Below are 21,125 nucleotides of genomic sequence, written 5' to 3' on the forward strand. Positions count from 1 at the left end.
TGACAGCTGCTTGCTGTAATCCAGAGGCTTGTGGTGAACTTGCTTCCACAAGTTCCTGACTCATGGCTCATCTGTTCCTCTCTAAAAACTGGGAAATCAGTTTGCAGAAACCAGCAGCAACACTGGGCAGGATCCATGTCTGCAGAAAACTCCTAGACCCACGTTTGTGGGATCAGGGGAGATGCTACTACCAGTCCCTACTATCACATGAAAACAAATTATTCACCAATATAAACCCTAGGGCTTTGATGGGGGTTGGTTCAGCAAAAAAATTTCTCATTAAATTCTCTGATCCTCTTTTCACCCTTTGGATGCACCCAAAGCTTATGCAGTTATCCAGGTATGTCCTTTAACATTTCCACTAAAGCCATCAGGAGATGTGGGCAGCCAGGGGTCTTTTCTCTCAGTGCCTGTGGTTTGATAGGAAAAGCCATCCCTGGGATTCATCAGGCTTTTCCTAACTGGGAGATGTGCACAGCTGCCAAAACAAACACATCAATCTGGTGTAGCTTGACACAGCACCAGACATCTTTGCTGAAAACCCAGCATGGTCCAGGGGCAAGGCAGCATCCTGCAAGCAGCACTAAAGAACAGGGCAGAGGTGCCTTATCTCATTTGGGCTTGACCTAGATTGGGCTCTGCCCCATCCTCAGCTCACAGGGAGATTTAAGGGGTCAGAGTCTCGCAGCCCCCACAGATGCTGCATCCAGGCACCAGAAATGTCACAGTGTCCCTGATGAGATGTGGATGAAATGGTGCTTGTCTCCTTCCCTGGTGCTAAAAGATATTTCAGGGCATGGAAATGTTCATCCTGGCTGCTTCCCAGATGGACAGCAGCTCAGGCTGAGCAGTTTTATCCTCCACAGCCTCAATCCCATAACTCAGATATTTGGTGGAAAAGGGGTTCCTGGAAGAGCATCCCTGGAGCTGTGTGCTACCACTGACACCCAGGAGGAATGGGGACAGTTTTCAAGGCCTTTAAGCATTGTCCCTCCAGCACTGCTACCTCAGATCACCTTGGCCCCCAATGGCTGTGACCAAGCCCCACTGGGCAGGTCCCAGGGGTGTGAGCACCGTGGTGGGTCCTGAGGAGCAGCCCACCCTGCACTAGGTACTCTGCTCTCCCATCAGGGATGACACCAGACTCCATCCCCAGCTGGCCAAGTGGCTGGAGGACTTGGATGTCTTGTTATCACTTCCAAAGTTTATTTTTAAATCTCTGGCTCCAATTTAAAGGTATCAGCAGCATGAGCTGAGTGCAGGACCTTAAAATACCCCCTTTCTCCTCCTTCTCCTGCCTTTCTGTCCCATAAATCCCATCTTTATCTCTCCTCTCCAGGTCTACAACATGAGCATGAGCTGAAAACCCTGCTCATGTTAAAAGTTCGTGGAATCTACACCATCTCTGGAAGTGTTCAAGGCCAGTTTGATGAGGCTTTGAACAAACTGGTCTAGTGGAAAGTGTCCCTGCCTAGGGCAGTGGGGTTGGATTGAGATGATGGTTAAAATCCCTTCCAACCCAAACCAGTCTGGGATTCTATAATCCTATGATCTTTTCCTATGTGGTGCCTTGGGCCAGGAGTGCTGCCAGGCAAACACGCTGGGAGGGTCATGGCATGTAAACACAGGGACCTGGAAAGTTTGACCTCAAAGCCAGCCCCAGGTAAACATGCTCCAGAAGCCCCTGGGATGTACAGCAGGGAATCCCACCCTGTTTTAGTTACAATGGGAATGCCTGGTTTGTGTGCACCAGCAGCCAGGATTGCCACGGGATGCACGATGTGTACACGAGGAGAGGAGGGTCAGTGCCTGGGTGTTTAGAGCTTGTCCACCCCCAGCAAATGGTAAATGCTGAAATATCAGGGTGCAAAACCTTGGCAAAGCCTCCAAAGCTGGTGTGGAAGGAGCTGAAAGCCTGAACACGGGAAGAAGAAAATCTAACAGCCTCCACTCTGTCCACCAACTGCCCTACCCACCTTGGATCTGCTTTTCCAATGGCTTTTGCATGAGGCCAAGCTGCACTTCTTCCTTTCAAGGACTCTATTTCTTTGCATAGAAAGAAAACAGCAATATACAGCCATCCCTCTGTCCAGCCCCAACTCCTCCCTTTTGAGACCAGAGCTTCTGGAGCAACATCTAGGCTGGCATTCCTCGTGACTGCCATCTGCCCTGCCCAAACCCCCTCCTTCAGAGGAGACCTGCTGCATTTTATAACCACAAACACACAATTGCTCAGTGAGCTGAACACTCACGGGCAGGAACACCCCCAGAGCCAGGCAAATCCAGGCAGGCAGCCTGGAGTGCTCACATCCCAGATCCATACAAATTACCAGCACTGCGGATTATTCCTTTTCCCAGTCATACTGTGAGGGTCTCTTGGGAAAAAAAAAAAAATAAATTCCAGTTGTTATGTCTGGGCAAATGGAAATTTTAGCTTAGTTTAAAGGACCAAATCTCAGCCCAGGGGCTGTGGGGCAGGGTGGGGTGGAGGTGATGATGATGGAAGGAGTAAGAGGTTCCTGCCATGTTTGTGTGCAGCCTGCCCATCCCTTCTGAGGAAGGGGCTTTCTATTTTCTTGAGTCATCCTGAATCATTTGGTGGTGGCTTACAGGGAGGGTGAATCAAGCCCCAGTATGATGGGGGGGAATTGTTTCAGGGGGCCTGGATCTGACACCAGATGGAGGCAGACGAGGCGCTAAACTTCAGCCGCCCATGGATTTCACTCCTCGGGTCTCTGTTATTTCACACTGCTGAACATTTAAGGGCAAATTTACACTGTTTTTTGTGAGGGAAGATTATTCCACTCAGGCATGGCCCTTGAGCTAGTTTGTCCCCGGGACCACAGGTGCTCAGTCAAGTCCTTTGCCCCGGGTGCCAGCCAAACCTGGGCACACAGCTGTGGCTTTAAGCCTCTCCAGGCTGGGGTAAAGTGGCTTAAGGGAGCCGGGATTAGCCAGGTCTGAGAGCCCTCTCTCCTGCTCAGGTCCTGGACTATTTATAGGCTGATGGGCCGTCAGGCTCTATTTCAGTGCAGAACAGGGCACTGCCCAGTTCCCTTCTTCCTGCATGGGAAAAGGGGGGGAAACAAAAATTCTATTTACTGGAGAAGGAAAGGAGACAGGAGAGGCCCATCCCACGCCCACCTGGCAGACATGACCAGGATTTACTCCACCCTCATCTTCATTATTAAACTCAGCCATTGCCCCACTGTTTCCAGGCTGCCTCAGCCCTCGTGTGAAAAAAGGGCAAAACACTAAAATATGGATAGAAAGAATAAAGGATTTATAAACCTCTCCCTCCTCCACATTATCACACTTGCTGTCCATCTCCAGCCCATCCAGACCTGTGGTAAAGCTTCTACCCCTGTCCCAAAACAAGGCTAGGTAATCTCTTTAAATCCTCTTAGAGCCTTCTCCTTGGAAGTTTCTTTTTTATTTTTCCTGGCACTCAGTGCATTTTATGTTGTGCAAGGAATGCTTCATAAAAACAAAAGATAGCTTGACTATCATATTTCTAAGAAAATACCAGTGAGCTACAATATTCATTAAAAAAGGCCTCTCTTCTAATGAGAAGTTAGGAACATTTTTATCCACAGGATGAGTAGGTTTTTAGCCATTAGCCTAGGAAGGTAAGATTATTTTCATAAGGGTATCTAAATTAGCTGTTAAATTCGCTTGAAGGATGGTCTAGGCCATAAAATTGTTCTGGGTTATTTCATAGCTTTAGTCAAAATTAGCTTTCTTTTGACCTATATTTGGCTTTGGGACACAGAAAATTTTGGATTGGCCTTGGAAATGCACAGTTGACACAGACATAAACATTATGACCACTACATATTATTTTTTATGCAAAGAAAATGTCATTATATAACTGCAGGTTTATGGTTTCCTTGTCCTTCTAGGACTTGAACCCCACTTCCCATTAAAAATGAGATGATGTTGTTAAATCACAAATTTTTGAGCAGCCCCCATATGTGTTGCAGCTGCAGAGATCTGTTTTGCTGTGTTAGCCCCTTGCTCTGTCACTTGCTCCTGGACTGATGCCTCCTAGTGAGGCAGAGATATGGGGCAGTGCCAGGGTCTGCCCAAGGTCGTGTTGTGCCCTGCAGGGACCCCTCTCCTCCCAGCCCTGGTGGGAGCACAGCCCTTCTGCATGCTGGGGGCAGAGCAAGGCATGTGGGATTTGGTGGCCCCCTCCAAAGCCAGCCCTGTCCCTTCACTCCCAGGCTGCCACAGGGAGCCCAATTCTCCCAGGGCCAGCACTTCCATCATTTCCCCTGTCTTCCAAACAACACTTTCATCATCTCTCCATCTAACTGCCTTCCTCCCATCCCTCTGTCTCTAGTCTCTCCATCTCCTCCATCCCTTCATCTTCTTCTCATGACTTCATCATCCCTCTCTCCTGTCTCTTCATCTTTTATCCTCCCATCTTTCCCCCATCCCTCTATCTTCCATCCTGCTGTTTCCCTCTGATTTCAATCTTCCATCTCTCCATCTTCCCATCCCTCCATTTTAAACCCCTCCACCTCTCCGTTTCTCCTCCATTTTCCCCATCCTTCCATCCTTCTGCCTTCAGTCTCTCCACCTCCCTCTCATGCCTTCATCTTCCACGTCTCCTGCCTCTCCATCTTTTCTCCTTCCACCTTCCTCCCATCTCCCCATCTTCCATCTTGCCGTCTCCCTCTGACTTCAGCCTTCCACCCTTTCACCTTCCCATCCCTCTCCATTTTCCCCATCCCTCCATCTTCCTCCATCCCTTTATCTCCCATCCTTCCACCTCCTTCCCATCCCTACACATTCCCTCCCAGTCCCCGGTCTCTCCCGTCTCTCCCGCCTCTCCCTCCTTCTCCTCCTCCTCCTCCTCTTCGTCCTCCTCCCCCCGTCCCCCCCGCGCCGCCTCCTCCTCCTCCTCCTCCTCCCCCGCCCGGTACCGCATTGCCGTAGTGCGGGGGGGCCGCTGCATTGCGCTGCCGCCGTCGATAGGTGGGCCCCTCCCGCGGAGATAAAGCCGGCGGAGCCCAAGCCGGCAGCCTCTGGCCGCCCCGACCGCCGCCCCGGTAAGAGCTGCGGGACCCCGGCGGGATGGGGGGGACAGCGGGGATGCGGGGGGGGGTGTCCTGCCCCAAGGGCTGCGGGGCATCAGTGCCCCCCTCCCGTGTGTGGGTGCTGTCAGCCCCTGCGGATGGGGGGTACCCCGAGGAGGGAAAGGATGGGGCTGGACCATTCCTTCATCCCGCAGGTGCGTCCTCCCGCAGGTGGGAAATAACACGCAAGCCGTGGTGCTTCAGGACGTGAAAATCCTTCTAAATATCGTGCATGAGGAGGAAAACCTGATAATCCCCCCCAGCTCCCCCCTCCCCTCCCCCCACCTTGCCTTTAGAATCATAAAATCCTCGAATGATTTGGGTCGGAAAGACCTTAAAAAGATGATCTCGTTCCAACCCCCCGGCCATGGGCAGGGATGTCTTTAGCTCCTTAGGGAAAGAATAAAAAAAAAATTCCCCAGTTCCCAAAGCGACCCTGCATCTCCCCCGGTGTGCCAGGGGTCTGCAGGGGAGAGAAGGACCCGCACCCAGGACTGGGAGCTCCGGGACCGAGCATCTCAGTGGAGCCGCAAAATGGCCAGATCGGGGCTGGCAGGGCTCAAGGGCAGGAGGGACGGGACAGCCGCCGCTCCTGCTGCCCAGGGAAGCTTCTCGCTGGGAATGTTACCACCCGCATGACTGAATCGCTATTAGAGCAGCAAACTCCTCCTGACCTCCTTTACTTCTACGGGCAGATTCGTGAAATTGGATTTTATTAGACGTCACATTAAAGCTCCTAATTGTGCCCGGTTTGTGTGCCGCTGCAGAGCCATGGCAACGCCGGGAGATGCCAGGACAGCTCCCCGGATATATCCGTTTGCGTTTTTAGCCTCCTCCCTCTGTTCCATCCAGCAAAATAAAATAAACCGCCCAAGCGCGGGCTCAGAGGAGCCCTGGGCAGCCCCGCTGTTCCAGCCCTGCTTGGGGGAGCAGGCGAGGGCTATTTTTGTCCACCCCGTTTTGCAGACACTCTGTTGTCACCTGAACCGTGCCCAGCTGGGGAGTGGTGGGAGCAGCCCGGGAGGACGGGCACCCTCGGCTCCTCCCAGGGCACGGAGGAGATGCCCTCGGGTTTGGAAAGAGCGAGAAGGCAGCGGGAGCAGCCCTGAGTGTCGGGAAGGTTTTCCAGGAGGGAAGGGCACCTTCGAAGCATCGATGACGTAGCCCTGGGAACTGGGGGTCTCCGCGGTGGAGGGCAAGATGCCGACAAACACGGCGTCTTGCCGAGACTTGGAGGCTGGACGTGGCAGCCCGAAATAGCCCGGCTGGCCTCCTCCGGGGGCACGCTGGCTCTGACCCAGCGCGGGCAGAGCTGCCAGACGAGGCCGGGCACCCCCGGGCGCATGGTCCAGCGGGAAGGTGGGGCGAGGGGAGGACAGCTTTTCCCCAAGGGCTGAGAGGGGGCTGGCACAAGGGGGGCTCTTTTTGACGCTCCTGATTCTTCCCCCGCAGCCTCCCCCCAAAAGGCAGCTGCGTTCCCACCGCCCTCCCCAGCGCCGCCCGCCCCGGCCAGCCCCGCGTAGCCCAGCAGCATGGGGAAGGAGAAGACGCACATCAACATCGTCGTCATCGGGCATGTGGACTCTGGGAAATCCACCACCACCGGGCACCTCATCTACAAATGCGGGGGCATCGACAAACGGACCATTGAGAAATTTGAGAAGGAGGCTGCCGAGGTGAGGAGCCCGCCCCTCAGCCTGCCCCTACCCCGCATTCCCACCCGCGGGGATGCTCCACGCTGATCCCGCAGGCAACATTCCCCTTTTGCTGGTGCTGCCCTTCTCTTACATTCCATTTCTCCCTTTGTTCCCATCTATTTTTCTCCCTCTGCGCCCCTGGGTCCTCCCGACTTCTCTGGCCTTGGGAAAATAGGCCATTTGGGCACTGGCCACCCTCTTTTCCGGAGCTGGGGGACTCCCTGCTGCCGGCTGTTAATGAGGGCAGAGGCACGGCGAGGTCTGCAAGACGGGTCAGGGAACCAGCAGTAATCACTAGGATTCTGGAAAAGCCACAAACCATGGTGCTTCAAGGCATGAAATTCCTTCTAAATATGGTGTGTGAGGGGGAAAACCTGATAATCCCTCCCTGCATGGGTCAGGGCTGCCTGAATTTCACTCTGAAGCATCAATTTCCAGTGCCTGCTGGGGACAAGGTGCAGCATCAGCTGGACCAATCATTTGATCCAGTTGAAAAACCTCATTCCCGTTTTCCTCAGGCAGGTAGTCTGGTGTGTAGTGTGACTGGCAGCCTATGATACAGAAAACTGGCTGGAAATCCAAGCATTGAAGTTAAATTCTTTTGTTTGACCCTTGCAAGGGTGGCATTTTATAACAATTTTATCGTGCATGCATTTAGAAGCTGTCACACAGTAAAGCACCACCTGATACCTGTAATGTGGCAAACCCCGAGATTAAAGAGGAAAAAACAGTCTTGGGAAGAAAAATGTCAATTGGGAGTGCTGAGAAATTAATGATGGTAAATTCTAGAGAGGTGGGTGAGCCAGGAACAGCCTGGCTGTGTTATCCATAGGGCAGCTCCTGTCACTCAGAAGATGGCTTGTCGTCATCACTCTGGGAATGCAGATATCCCTCCTTTTTTTTAGATTTTTTTTTTTCTGGTCAGGATCTCACATTTCATTGACAAAAAAAAAAAAAAAAAAAAAAAAAAAAAAAGAAAAAAGAGATTTACAGAGCTGCCACTTTTGATTTCACATTTTTCTGTCTGTCTTAACCTTTTTCATTTGCCGATAGCATCTGAGCTAAATCCCTTATTTTCCTGCCTCACTTTCAGCCATTTTTTTTGCATCCTTAACCCAAAGAGCCTCTTCCTTCATGCAGAATGATCCCTCTCCCCTGGTTTAAAATGATTTCTGATATCCTCCCACCAATTCCCCCCTTTACCTATAAGATCAGCTAAGGCATGGGGAGGTTCTCGTCGATGTGATTGCAGTGATTTTAATTGAACAGGCACTTTCACTGCCTTGCCAGGATCCGCGGGCACCGGAGGCTGCTATTAATAGCCTATTGACTGAGCTTACAGACTCCATTTTCTGATGCAGGGCTGGGGAAGGGTTTGCTTCCATTAGGTGGCATTCACAGGAAATGGAGGCCTGCGTGCACCCAAAAGGCCAACAAAAAAACCCCAGGGTCTGTTATTTTATTAAAGAGAAAAGAGCGAGGATTTCTCTCTTATTTTCCCCCTTTTGATTCAAGGGCAGAGGTAACAGTATCTCTGAAAGAAGAGTTGTTCTGTTTAAAAAAAAAAATAAAATAATCAGTATTTGTGGCCTCCGAATAGAAAGCTGTGCCTCCACTGGGGTTCGATGAGGGAAATTCAGGCTATTTCTGGCACTGAACAGGGAAGGTATTGTGCAGAGCTAGATAATACCCTGGGTTTTTCAACACCAGCCCTGGGTAACTGAATACACCCCGTGAAAGGAGGGAAACTGTTCGCTAAATAAAGGATCTCATTTGTCTTCACGTTACGTGTGATGCCGAGCTCTGGGGGGGTCTCACACGTGATGAGCAGCTGGTTGTGTGTGTGATCATGGCTGATGGCAAGAAGGTGCTGATTCCCACTCAGCTGCCATGGGAGAGCCAGGGGTCTGCTCTGTGCCTCAGTTTCCCCATCCTGAAGGGAGGGAGTAGGCTGCTGGTGGGGGAGAGGCTGTGGGATGTGCTGATTGACCTCCTGCCCGAGAAGAGCCCATTATTAATGCAATGCACAAATGCACCATTCCCTGCTGTGTCTCCATTTCCAGCAGTAAATGAGTGCACTCTGATGACTCCTCCCTGCTCCCTGGGAAGGGGGAGTTTGACGTGAGTGCTGGAAAGGGTTAAACTGGCCCCATCCCTGGAAGCGTTCAAGGGCAAGCTGGATGGAATTTGGAGCAACCTGGTCTAGTAGAAGGTGCCCCTGTCCACAGCAGACGGGTTGGAATGAGATGATCTTTGAGGTTTTTTCCACCCCAAACCATTTTGTGATTCTAAAAACCTCCAAACTCCTCCTCTACCCCCTTGCTAAATCCAGTGTCAGGAAGATGCTCAGGAGCAGAGACTTGATTCTGGATTTTTCCATGGCAGTGAGAGCTCTCAGCTTCCCAGCAGAGATGGGGCATCACCTCCTAGACCTGGCCTCCCCTCTGAGGAGGGGGAAATCTTGCCCCTGGCTTTAGGATTTTGCCCTTAATCCTCTGGAGCAAGCTGCAAAGTCATCGCAGCACTCAGCTGTTATGAAACAGGCTGTCACCATTAATTCCTTGTGCTGGCTGAGAGCAGGGCTGGAGTGTGGGAGATGGAGCAGACCAGCAGACCAGCCCCTGGGCAGGGTGTGGGCAGGGCAGGTTTGGATGGGATGCTGTGTTCTCTCTCCTGGGGGGGGACTCATCACTGGAGTGTTCAGTACCTGCCATCGGGAAGTGCTTCCCTCTGACCCATGATTGATAATAGGCCAGGAGAAGCTGTGATTGCAGGGAACAGAGGGATGGATGGATGGATGGATGGATGGATGGATGGATGGATGGATGGATGGATGGATGGATGGATGGATGGATGGATGGATGGATGGATGGAAGGAAGGAAGGAAGGAAGCAGGATATCCCAGCTCTGACCTTGTGTAACAATAGGAGACCATTAAATCATCTGCAAATGACCTAAATTCCTTTCTCTACCTTAAAACCTCCTTGTATCTGAGGTCAGGAGCTGATGGCTGCAGCCCATTTTAACCCCTTGCTTTGGCCAAGCTCCCCTGACTGTCCCAGCTCACAGTGTGGCCAGCAAGGGTGGGCTTCTCCTGCCCCATCTCCACCTTGGCAGGATCCCAGCTCAGGCTGGGAGCATGACCTCCACACTGGAGGGAAATCCAGCTCTCCCTGGTGCAGTGACGTCAAAGGGCTCCAGCCCAAAGGAGGAGGTCTTCCAGAAGTGCCACCGTGGTTTTACCAGGGAATGTGCTTTATCACAGGGCAGAAAGATTTACTGGAGCTAATCTCCCCCAGCGTGATTTCCTGCATTACAATGTTGGCTGAGATTTTGGCCATTTGGCAACGACAGTTGGTCTGGCTGCAGCTCACAGTAGCTTTTCCTGTGAATTTGCACACTCTGTGGCAAAAATCAATCACGTTTCTAGTCTGCTCGTAGCAACCATTTCTCATTTCATTTTCTTTTAACCTGTTCCACCCCTGCCAGTTTTGGGCTCACTCGTGTAGCAATGCCCTTTTCCACTACCCAGCTGCCTCACAGGTCTGAGTCATGGATTAAAATCACAGAATCAGAGAATCATTTAGGTTGGAAAAGCCCTCTAAGATCGTTGAGTCCAACCAGCACTGGCAAACCCACCACTAGACCATGTCCCCATGTGTGCATCTCTTTGAAGCCGTGGGAAATAAAATAAATCTCATCAACAGACATTTTTCAATAACTCCATTAGCATTAGGAAATGGGATAAGTATATAAATATCCTCTCAGAGACATTTAGTGTGACAAGAAGCAGCTTTCCATGTTTCTGTACAGGATTTCCCAGCAGCAGTGCAGAACCATGGTGTTTCATGGAGGAGACCTCATGGGCTGCTGCCTCCACGTCCTGCCCACCCAGCCCCACTCACAAATTCACTTCATGGCTCTTCTCCCAGACTCTCCTGCATCCTGTTGAGGAACATGTTGAGAACAATATCTCCTTTCACCTGCATTTTTTAGTAAATAAACCACCAATAGATCCTGAATTTAGGGAATTTTACCTTTAAATGTTTGCAGTGTGACCCTGTGTGAGCTTGGGAAGTGCCCCGGAGGGTGGGAGGCCACCACCAGTGCTGTGGGCTCGGGTTTCTCACTCGTTCTTGCCTCTGTGTTGGCCAGATGGGGAAGGGGTCCTTCAAATACGCCTGGGTGCTGGACAAGCTGAAGGCCGAGCGTGAGCGTGGCATCACCATCGACATCTCCCTGTGGAAGTTTGAGACCACCAAGTACTACATCACCATCATTGACGCCCCTGGCCACAGGGACTTCATCAAGAACATGATCACCGGCACCTCCCAGGTGAGGGATGGGACCCAGGGGATGGGAGGAGGGGAGGCTGGGGTTCTTCACAAGCTCAGGGTCATGCAGGTGCTGTTGGAGTCCTTTTGGAGGTGGGGAGTTGAGAGAGCAGACATGGAGGAGTGTTCAGCAGAGTCCAGCCAAGAGACTGGGTGGCACCAGGGGACCCAGCACGCCATGGTCCTGCAGCTCCCTGGCTGTCTGGCAGAAAGGGTGTCTTTGGGCACAAAGGGATGGTTTCTCCACCCCGTTTCCACCCACGTGATAAGGTGGGATGAGTGTGGTCTGCCTGGGAGCTGGGATGCTGCAAACTACAGACTTTTGTGTGAGGGCATCTCCACACCATTTTAGCCTCAGGCAGATGAGATATACAAGCAACTTCCAACAATACACTGGGTTTTATTGGATAAAGCAGGCTCCACAGATATTTCCTCCTTCCTTTTCCTCAAAACAGCTGTCTTTGTCCCACATTATATTGCCAAACCCAATGGCCTACTCTTCCTGAGTAGGGTGGTTTCCCCTCATTGCTTTGTGGGACATTCCTGCATCTCCCTGTGACTGATGGGTGCTGAGTTAACCCCACTGCATGCCCAGTGAGATTTCCATTGAGGTACCAGTTGGACTGGGCATGACTTACTGCCAAACCTGGGCAGCTTCTGCTGTGTGTTTTGGTACAAAAGCAAATCTAGGGAACACTTTCCGTGGCTGGAGTCACACCCATCACCCAGGGAGGTTTTTTGCAAGACTTTAGCATGGTTTTAGATAAAACCTTGTCTGTAGATGATCAAGATGAGGTCCTGGTCAGAGTCCTGCATCCAGAAGGGATCCACACTGGTTTCCCACCCACAATGCAGAACCATGTGGGGTTGGTAAGTGTGAAATAGCACAGTTGGGTCAGTTTCAAGGCAGACCAGCAGCTAATCAGGCAGGGAGTCATCTGTAAATCCCTCAAAGCCCTTGGGGTGTCACCAGGGCTGCAGCAATTCACTTGTTCTCTCCCCCCAGGCTGACTGTGCTGTCCTGATCGTGGCTGCCGGTGTGGGTGAATTTGAAGCTGGCATCTCCAAGAACGGGCAGACCCGTGAGCACGCCCTGCTGGCTTACACCCTGGGGGTGAAGCAGCTCATCGTGGGCATCAACAAGATGGATTCCACAGAGCCCCCCTACAGCGAGAAGCGCTACGACGAGATCGTCAAGGAGGTCAGCGCCTACATCAAGAAGATTGGCTACAACCCAGCCACAGTTCCCTTCGTGCCCATCTCGGGCTGGCATGGAGACAACATGCTGGAGCCCTCTCCCAATGTAAGTGAGCTTTGTGTTACACTTCTCCCCCACCCTGAGGATCCTGACCCGGGCTGAAGATGAGCTCGGTGCTCTCCAAGCGTTTCGGGCACCCGTTGTGCACAAAGGTCTGTGCTGGCAGCAGGTGATGGGTCATGGAGCTCTGCTTGGCCCTGGGCAGGATGGAAGGGCTCACTGTTCTTGGGTGCTGTGCCCAGGCCAGGCACCCCAGCAGCTAAACATGAGCATCTTCAGGAGATGATCTGTCTGGCTTTGCTTCTGGGCTGGGATTTGAAGTTTTTGCCTTGTCAGAACTCATGGTGACATTAGAGCAGCAATTGTCACTCTCAGCAGGAGCAGCTGGTGTGCTTTTAGGGCATTGTTTTCTGAGGGGAATAACACAATCTGGGGTCAGGCTTGGAGCAGCTCCCACAGTGCAGCTGGGTCTCAGTCCCCTTTCCTGTCGATGCTCTGTGTCACTGCAGTGGCCAAACCTCCTCTTCCAGTGCTGGGATCTCACTCCTACAGGTGACATTTTCTCCAGGAAGTACCAGGATTCCCATGCCAAAACCACAGTTTCCTAGAGCATCCCTTTGAGGCTGCTCCTTTTCCAGTTGGTTTTGACTCCCTCTGTGATGGGGATGGTGGGGAGAAAAAGGCAGGGTGCTCTGGGTGGGCCCATGCCATCATTCCATACACCAGCTTAAGAAGGATGGAGGTTTTTGGCAGACAGGCTGCCCACAACTATTCTGACACTGCTTTTGTTGGAGAAAAAGCTACTTCAGGGTTAGTCTTTTAAAGAAATGATGGGCTGGAAAGTTCTGGCCAGCGGAAGCTCCTTGCTCTCCTGGTGACTTCTGTGTGACCTTGAGCAAATTGCTCAGATCAGACACCCCAGGAATCTCTTGTGAAACCAATGGGAAATTTGATGCTTAGGGGGACTTCAGGACATCACCGGTGGATGAGGGCAGGGCTCTGTGATGAGTGAGGCAATCCATGAGTCCAGCAGCAACTGAGGGAGGTCAGGGGTCACAGGCCTGAGGAAGGGGAGTGCTGCAATGCAAACTCACACAGTCATGAAACACAGATCCTGCACTGCACAGGAAAGGCAGCTCACTTGGGATGGCTTGGAAGGAAGGAATTATCGGGGTGCTTGGGAGATTCCTGTTCCCTGAGGAGCAGAGCTGGGATAAAGGTCAGCCACGGCCATGCCAAACCCAGCCCCGTGGTTCCTGAGTGCCTCAAATCAGGCAGGCTCCAAATGTCAGCAGCTGCTGGGCTGGGAAGATGATCCTGAACAATTCTCCTATAAATAGGCAGCAGAGGGGAGGCACAGAGCAGGAGGGGCTTTGTGACCCTCTTCCTCCAGAGGGGTCTCAGGGCAGGTTCCCAGTGCCATGTGCTGCCTGAAAGAAGGCAGGGGATGAAACAACTCTCTCCTTTGTCCCAAGGAACCAGCTGGCTCCTAGGGAATTGGGAAGAAAACCTGGCCTGGTCTGGAAGAGCATGAGCTCTTCTGGACAGGGTTTAGGGACAGACTCCTCCTCCTCATATTGCACCATCTCCAGGAAAGTTTAAGTAGGAACCTGGTGTAGATGTCTCTTCTCTCTTTCCTCGCCTAAAAAAGCTCTGATTATTTTCACTTGTAATTTCTGGACAGGTTTCACTGAAGCGCAAGGCAGTCAAGTGACTTGTCTGTCTGTCAGGGGACTTATCAGAAAGTGGGGATTAGAGCCATGATGTCCCTGCAGCTCCTGTTGCCTCTGAGCAAGGGGGGTGTGGTGGTACGTCAGGCTGGAACTGGCTCTGTGTGGGAGACTCCAGCCCACAGCCTGGTTGCACAGAATCCCAAGGCCAACTGAAAAAAATGACAGCTGGGCTGTGCTTCCATCAAAGTTTGGTGTTTGAGAGTTTTTTGGGAAGTGGGGTGTTCTGTGAAGCAGTTCTGTGATGCTTCAGCTGGCAGAATGGGGCCATTCCTTGTGGTAGGGGAGATTTTCACCCCAGGGGATGCTGCAACCCAAACACTCCCAGTCTCTGGTGTGGTTGCCTGGGGCTGCAGCCTCAACACTGGGGTGTGAGCGTGGGGGTGTTGAGGTGCTCATGGGCTGGGAAAAATCAGGGAAAGGCAACTGCTCTGTGAAATAAACTTTGAGTGTTAAAGAGCTGGAGCTCAGCTGTTATTTTGGGGAGCTGGAGCCTGTCTGCCTTCAGGATTTGGTCAGATCCTGCTTTGGCCATAGGAGTGACAGAGTAGGAATTACTCTTTGGGGAGCAGATTTGGGGAGTACGTGACAGAGGTTTTATTTGGGTGGCCATAGGAGGCAGCACAAACCAGGTTCTGCAGATGCCTTTTGCCCTGAGATTTTGCAGAGATTTGTTCCCAGAAGGTGTCTAAGTTCATCTTTGCCTGATTCTTGGCCTGTCAGAAGTCCCCTGGAAAGAAGGACATGGGCAGAGGTTGTTATTTTCCTGTGTGCCAGAGCTGTGTGGGTCAGAGGGACGAGAGCTGTGGGCACTTGGTGGCCACCATCCTCGAGAGCAGAGCCTGTGGGCAGGTGGCCACCAGGCAGCTGCTGGCACAGGTCCCTGCCTGGCGTTTGGGCCATGCAACAGCAGAGTGGGGGAAGCTCTGAGTCATCCTGCACACAACACGAGGCTCCCTCAGTGCCTGGATGCAGTTCTCATTTTGCCAAGCTGTGCCTGGCTCTGGGTCTGGCTGCACAGCCAGAGCTGCAGTGCCCTGGGAAGAACCCACTGCAAAAGTGTCCCCAGGTTCCTCCTGCCACTGCCACCAAGAAAGACCAGTGGTGTCAGACGTGACCCTCTGAAGGGGCTGACCTGAATGCTTTGGATGCAAGCTGAGTTCCCTGGCTGCATCCTGTCTTTCCCTCTCTCCTTCCCAAAGCTGGTGCAGACTGCAGGATAGGAAACAAGACTTGGCATAGCCACATCCTGCAGGGATGGCTGTGAAGCTGGGGGCAGTTTGAGGGTCTTGCTTCACCCCAGGCCCCCATGCCCACTGCACTGTGCCACTAGTGCTAAGGGAAAAAAGTCACAAAATCCACAAAATATGTGCTGGATTTGGGACACACAGAAAGCATTTGACATTAAAATGGGAAAATACTGTCTAACCCTCTCTGTGCAGAGGCAGGGGAATGGCCTTGCAGACTCTGACCTCTGCTTGTTGTGTGAGGGTTGCCTCCGACCCAAGACTAAATTTTTCTTTCCAGCAAGCTCCAGGTGTTGCTACAGTTTCCAGATGTGCAGCATCACCCCAACAAAGCACTGTGGTTCCCTGCATTTAACCATGGTACCTGAGCACATTTCCACCCCTCTCTACCTGTTTTCTGGGCAGTTTTTACTTTCAAACCCCACTTTAAGGCAGGAGAAGGGAACATCTGTGAAAAGCAATCCTGTTTCTTAGCAGCTGGGTTTGCAGCACCCTCCCAAGCCAGAGTTTAGAGGCCCTGGAGGGATGATAGTAGGAGAGAGTGGGGAGAAGCATCTCTCTGGGATTCGCCTTGGAGAAGCTTGGACTCCAGGACTGAAGGCTGAGCACTTTGTAGCTGGTACTTGGCTGCAGACCCTGTGGTCCCTGAGCTGGAGGCAGCATTCCTGGAGGGCAGGATCCAGGCAGCTGGTGCAGTGCCCAGGGGTTGGTGTTGGAAGTGGGGGCTGTGAGTTTGCTGTCTTTAACCCCTTCCATCCTTTGTCTCCTGTTAATGGATGTGTTTCTTGTTTCTAGAAGAGAGAGAGAGAGAGATTGAGCAAAGGGGAGCAGATAAACCTGCAGGGATGGTGGAGTGGAAGGAGCTCCCCAGCGCCCTGGTAAAGCCAGGACTTGGCAGAACTGGCTTTATGGATGTTGTCCTGGTGGGACAGCTCTCTGGGTTTACTTCGTGGTGCTGAGGACAAGCACACTCAGGGCATGTTGGAAGTGTTGAAGGCCAGGTTGGATGGGCCCTGGAGCAGTCTGGTCTCATGGAAGCTGTTCCTGCCCATGGCAGAGGGGTGGGACAAGATGGTCTTTAAGGTCCCATCCAATCCAAAGTGTCCTGTGATTCTATGGTTCTCTGTTGCTGCTCTTTTCCCAGATGCCTTGGTTCAAAGGCTGGAAGGTGGAGCGCAAAGAAGGCAACGCCAGTGGGGTGTCCCTGTTGGAGGCCCTGGACACCATCCTGCCCCCGACCCGCCCCACAGACAAACCCCTGCGCCTGCCCCTCCAGGATGTCTACAAGATTGGAGGTGAGCCTTGCCACTCCTCTGCCTTAACTGGAGTTTTCATTCCACAGAAGTTTGGGAATGACATTTCCAATTCTTGGGAAACTGTATGGGATTTGACTCTTCAAACCAGAGATGATATTGGAGAAAAGGGTGGTAGCTCCAGGGCAAAACCCCTATTTGAGCTTGGGCTGTCTGGGGTGAAGGTGGACATGCCAAAAGTGCCCAGGGACCAGAGAGGAGCAGCAGCTTTGTGACCTCTCCCCCAGGGAACACATGATGCCAAAATGGCTGCAAATTTGTGTGTCCCAGAGGTCATGGCTGGCCAGGCAAGTTGGAGGCAGCAAAAACATTCTGTGACTCAGGTGAGAGACAAGACCAGCAGGGAGGGCCTCTGAAGCTGGTGCATGGCAGCTTGGCTGTGACCTGCCCCAGCTTCCCAAATGCTGGTGTCCATCACTGGCACCTCCTCCTGCCGAGCTGTGCCAGCCATGTGGGGAGCACCGCGGCTGACGCGTGTCCCCTTCCCGCTGCAGAGATGATGGGGACACTTTGCTCAGCTATAAATACCCCTCTGTATTATTATTATGCCAGCAGCTCTCTGACCTGCTGGCATAAGTGGAGAGCACTGCTGACTCCCTGGCTGCTGGATCAGGCGGGCACAGACTTTTCCAGCTCTTTCCCATCCTTTTCCAAGGACACATGCACCGTAGGGGTCGAACGTGGGATTTTAGCTGGGTTTTTAATGCAGGCTGCTGTTGTTTGCAGTGGACGTGAAAAGTGGTGAGCAGGTCTGTGTCCTCCCCTAGCTCAGATGGAGCAAAAGGATCTGGTTTTACTGGGAGACAAGTCTTGGGGAGGAGAGACACTGTGGGAAGAAGGGAGGTGGAGGCAGCAGAGTGGATGTGGAAGAGCAGATGGGTCAGGCCAACCTATTCAATCTCTTTTCAATGTTGTTTCTCTCAATCATTCTTCACATGCCTCCAAAGGGGAATTTTCCCAATGTCTCCTGGTGACACAGGGTGCAAAATGTCCCAGTCATTTAATGAGCCACCCTCATTTTCTGTCACAGCTGGTGGCGTGGCCATCAGGAATGCAGACAGTGTTGTTGCACACATACTGGGATGTCCCAGTCCTCCATGCAGGAGATGCCACAGCTGCTCCAGGAGAAGAACTTTTGGGGCATGCAAATTGCTGTGGACTTTCTGACTATGGGTTACTTCTTTTTTAAAAAAACTCTGAGTAGGAAGGATGGACTCATAGTGATTTTCAAGATCCCAGTGTTGATCTGCTGAAAACTTGGGGGTTTTGGGCAAAGAGCAAACATGTCCTTTGATGACAGCCAGTGTAGAAATCTTCCTTTTGCTGAATCCAGGTTCTGGCCCAGGGATATTCCAAGCAGATTGAATTTTGCTGCACTCTGTCCCTGTCTCTGCAGGGATTGGCACAGTGCCCGTGGGCCGAGTGGAGACCGGCATCCTGCGGCCTGGCATGGTGGTCACCTTTGCCCCTGTGAACATCACCACTGAGGTGAAATCCGTGGAGATGCACCACGAGGCCCTGAGCGAGGCTCTGCCTGGCGACAACGTCGGCTTCAATGTGAAGAACGTCTCGGTGAAGGACATCCGCCGCGGCAACGTCTGCGGGGACAGCAAGTCCGACCCGCCGCAGGAGGCAGCCCAGTTCACGTCTCAGGTGAGCGGGGCTTCTTGGTGCCACCACGCCTGGCTTGCCGCCATCCCCCAGCTGCCAGCCTTGCCATGACACTGCTCTGTCCCCCAGGTGATCATCCTGAACCACCCTGGCCAGATCAGCGCTGGCTACTCGCCCGTCATCGACTGCCACACTGCACATATCGCCTGCAAGTTCGCCGAGCTGAAGGAGAAGATCGACCGGCGCTCCGGCAAGAAGCTGGAGGACAACCCCAAGTCCCTGAAGTCGGGTGATGCAGCCATCGTGGAGATGATCCCTGGCAAGCCCATGTGTGTGGAGAGCTTCTCCCAGTACCCACCCCTTGGTAAGGGAATGGTGCTTTGGAGGTCTCCTGTGGAGGAGCATGAGGGCTCTGTGGGTGCAGAGCTCACACCAGACATGCTGAGCTTCTCCCAGCTAGGTGGGGAGGGAGCTGAGGATGGTTTTTTGCTCCCCCATGTGCTGCTGAGCTGGGTTTCCAAAGGATGGGGTTTCCCTCTAGGAGCAATAGGACCTTTCCTTTATGGTTAGTAAGCTGTGATAGTTTCTGAACACAGAAATGCTTCCTCCTCTCTGCCCTAAAACAACTGGTCAGGAGAAGAAGGAAGGAATTTGCTCAGTGGAAGCCACCTTTTAATGCAGGGAAGTGCCATGCTTGAGTTCTAGGACAGTTTGTATTGGCTATGACATTAAAGGCCATCTTGTTCCACCCCCCTGCCATGGGCAGATACACCTTCAACTAGACCAGTCTGATGTTGCACATCTGCAAGTTTAGCAGTGCTGGAAGCTTGCAGAGAAGAAATAGGGTTTAAGTTTAAAAAACAGTAATTTAAATAGAGGAGACCATCAGGACTAGCAAGGGTTGCTAGCTCAGGGCTTGTCCCTGCAGGAACCTGCTCCAAGGGCAGGGATAGCACATGGCACCATGATTAGGGAGGTAGGTCCCACCAGCAGCCTCCCAAAGAGCTCAGCCTCGGTGTCTCACTGGCATTCCTCCTCTGTCTGTCCCTCAGGCCGCTTCGCTGTCCGCGACATGCGGCAGACCGTGGCCGTGGGCGTCATCAAGAACGTGGAGAAGAAGAGTGGTGGGGCTGGGAAAGTCACCAAGTCTGCCCAGAAGGCCCAGAAGGCTGGCAAATGAATCGTGGGCTCCCAGTGCATCGCGCAGAAACCATCCCTGACACCAGGACGCTGCCACCGACTCCCCCGGGCGCACGTGTGCACATCAGCTTGTAAGAGTTTATATGTCAACGACTGGATGCTCACCATTAAGGTCCAGTGGAAATTCTTTAAAAGGAAAAGCATGTTCCAGCGTTTGTGAGGCTTCATGTTAATTTTACCAATAAAACTGGTACAACATCCACAGTGGAAAACAAAACAAAACAAAACCAGACAAATCCCCCCTCCCCTCCCCCCAAAAAAAACCAAACCAACCAACCCAAAAGGTGTGGAGCTGTGTGTGTGTGCATCTGTTACTGAGAGGGGCTGGGTTGCCTGGGGGTTGTGTAGTCTCACTTAGAGTAGATGGTGGGGATAGGCACGGGAGGGGCTGGGATGGAAATAAGGAGGAAGGAGGACAGCTGGGAGCCCATATTCCGGGTCTCAGCCAGCACTCAGCCCTTCCTACCTTGTCCCGGGTGATTCCCTCAGCCTGAAGCAGCAACAGCTCTCGCAGCAGTTTTCAGCCTCTACTTAACCAGCTCAAGCCTCTAAAATAATTTTCCAGGGTCCTTATTATATTTTTTAATGCAAAATAGGCTTAAATTGAGCTCCTACAGTTATGTCACTGAAAGAAAGGAAAATAGGGCACCCCATGTCTCTGTAAGGGTGAGCAACATCACTTTGGGTCTTTGTCATTCCCCATCATTTTGGGAGCTGTGACTGATACTGCCTTCTCTCCCCACATGCTGCTCTGCCTCACACATGATGGATCCCCAGCCCTTTCCAAACAACACAACAGAAACATTTCTTCCCGACTGCAGCCCAGACGTGACTCAGCTCTCACAAGAAGCCCCAAAACTCATGTTCTTCACTCAGAGCAGTGTCTTGACTCCCGTCACAATCTTGCAGCCCCAGCCAAGGTGTGCAGCTCTCCCAGCTCCACCCAATGCAGCTGTCCCAGTCCAAAGAGTTGTGGTTCCTGAGTGGTTGGGATTGACCAAAAAGCCCCAGCCAGGAGCTGTGAGGGGCCTGAGTGGGAGCACAGAGTATGAGGAGCAGCTGCAGGTGGTACAGTGGGGCAGGGAGAAGGCGGGAGGCGGTGTGAGAGTTGTGCTTCCACTGCATCATTCCAGGGGTGTTTCCAAGGGACATTTCCTCTCTGAAGGAGGCATTAGCAGCAGGCTGGGGCATCCTGAGCTTGTCTGTGCCCATGACTCGGCCTTCAGGAGGAGACAGTGCTGGGAACAGATGGCTCTACAGGGTCTCTGTGAAGGGCAGCATCATGAGGCCCTTCCCAGGAGAGCTCCAGAGGCACCAGCATCATCAGTACTGTTTGTGTCACAAAGCCCTTAATGATCCTAATTAACATCGGATGCTCTGCAGTGCTGAGTGTCCCCAGGCTGAGCCTCAAGGAGCTGACATGCAGCTGAATTACAGAGAGCTCTGCATGATCTCACCCTGCCTGCTCCCCCAAAACTCTCCCCATCCCATGTCTGCAGCTGGCAGCCCACAGACACAGACTGGCTCCCTGGGCCAAGATCCCCAAAACTGCACAGGCCACCAAGGCTCCTCACCCCTCCCCACACACCCCACATCCACCAGTTCCATCCACAGAAATCAATTTGATTCCCAAGGGCTTTGAGGTATCTGG

General features: G+C 52.5%; 1 protein-coding gene across 1 annotated transcript; it reads left to right on the forward strand.

The window, feature by feature from the left end:
• The first annotated feature begins 4,957 nt into the window (after positions 1-4,957).
• On the forward strand, positions 4,958-19,676 carry EEF1A2 (eukaryotic translation elongation factor 1 alpha 2). Its single transcript, XM_050982044.1, has 8 exons — positions 4,958-5,057; positions 6,537-6,760; positions 10,937-11,116; positions 12,122-12,418; positions 16,495-16,645; positions 18,060-18,316; positions 18,404-18,638; positions 19,327-19,676. The coding sequence occupies exons 2-8, from the start codon at positions 6,617-6,619 to the stop codon at positions 19,452-19,454; spliced, it is 1,392 nt and encodes a 463-aa protein (XP_050838001.1). The 5' UTR covers positions 4,958-5,057; positions 6,537-6,616; the 3' UTR covers positions 19,455-19,676.
• The last annotated feature ends 1,449 nt before the right edge of the window (positions 19,677-21,125 follow it).

This window comes from Serinus canaria, chromosome 20, assembly GCF_022539315.1.
Source record: "Serinus canaria isolate serCan28SL12 chromosome 20, serCan2020, whole genome shotgun sequence".
In the NCBI taxonomy this organism is placed as follows: domain Eukaryota; kingdom Metazoa; phylum Chordata; class Aves; order Passeriformes; family Fringillidae; genus Serinus; species Serinus canaria.

Coding starts and splice junctions, on each gene's coding strand:
- EEF1A2 (XM_050982044.1), top strand. CDS start 6,617: ATGGGGAAGGAGAAGACGCACATCAACATCGTCGTCATCGGGCATGTG. Junction 11,117..12,121: donor TGATCACCGGCACCTCCCAG/GTGAGGGATGGG, acceptor CTCTCCCCCCAG/GCTGACTGTGCTGTCCTGAT. Junction 18,317..18,403: donor CAGCCCAGTTCACGTCTCAG/GTGAGCGGGGCT, acceptor TCTGTCCCCCAG/GTGATCATCCTGAACCACCC.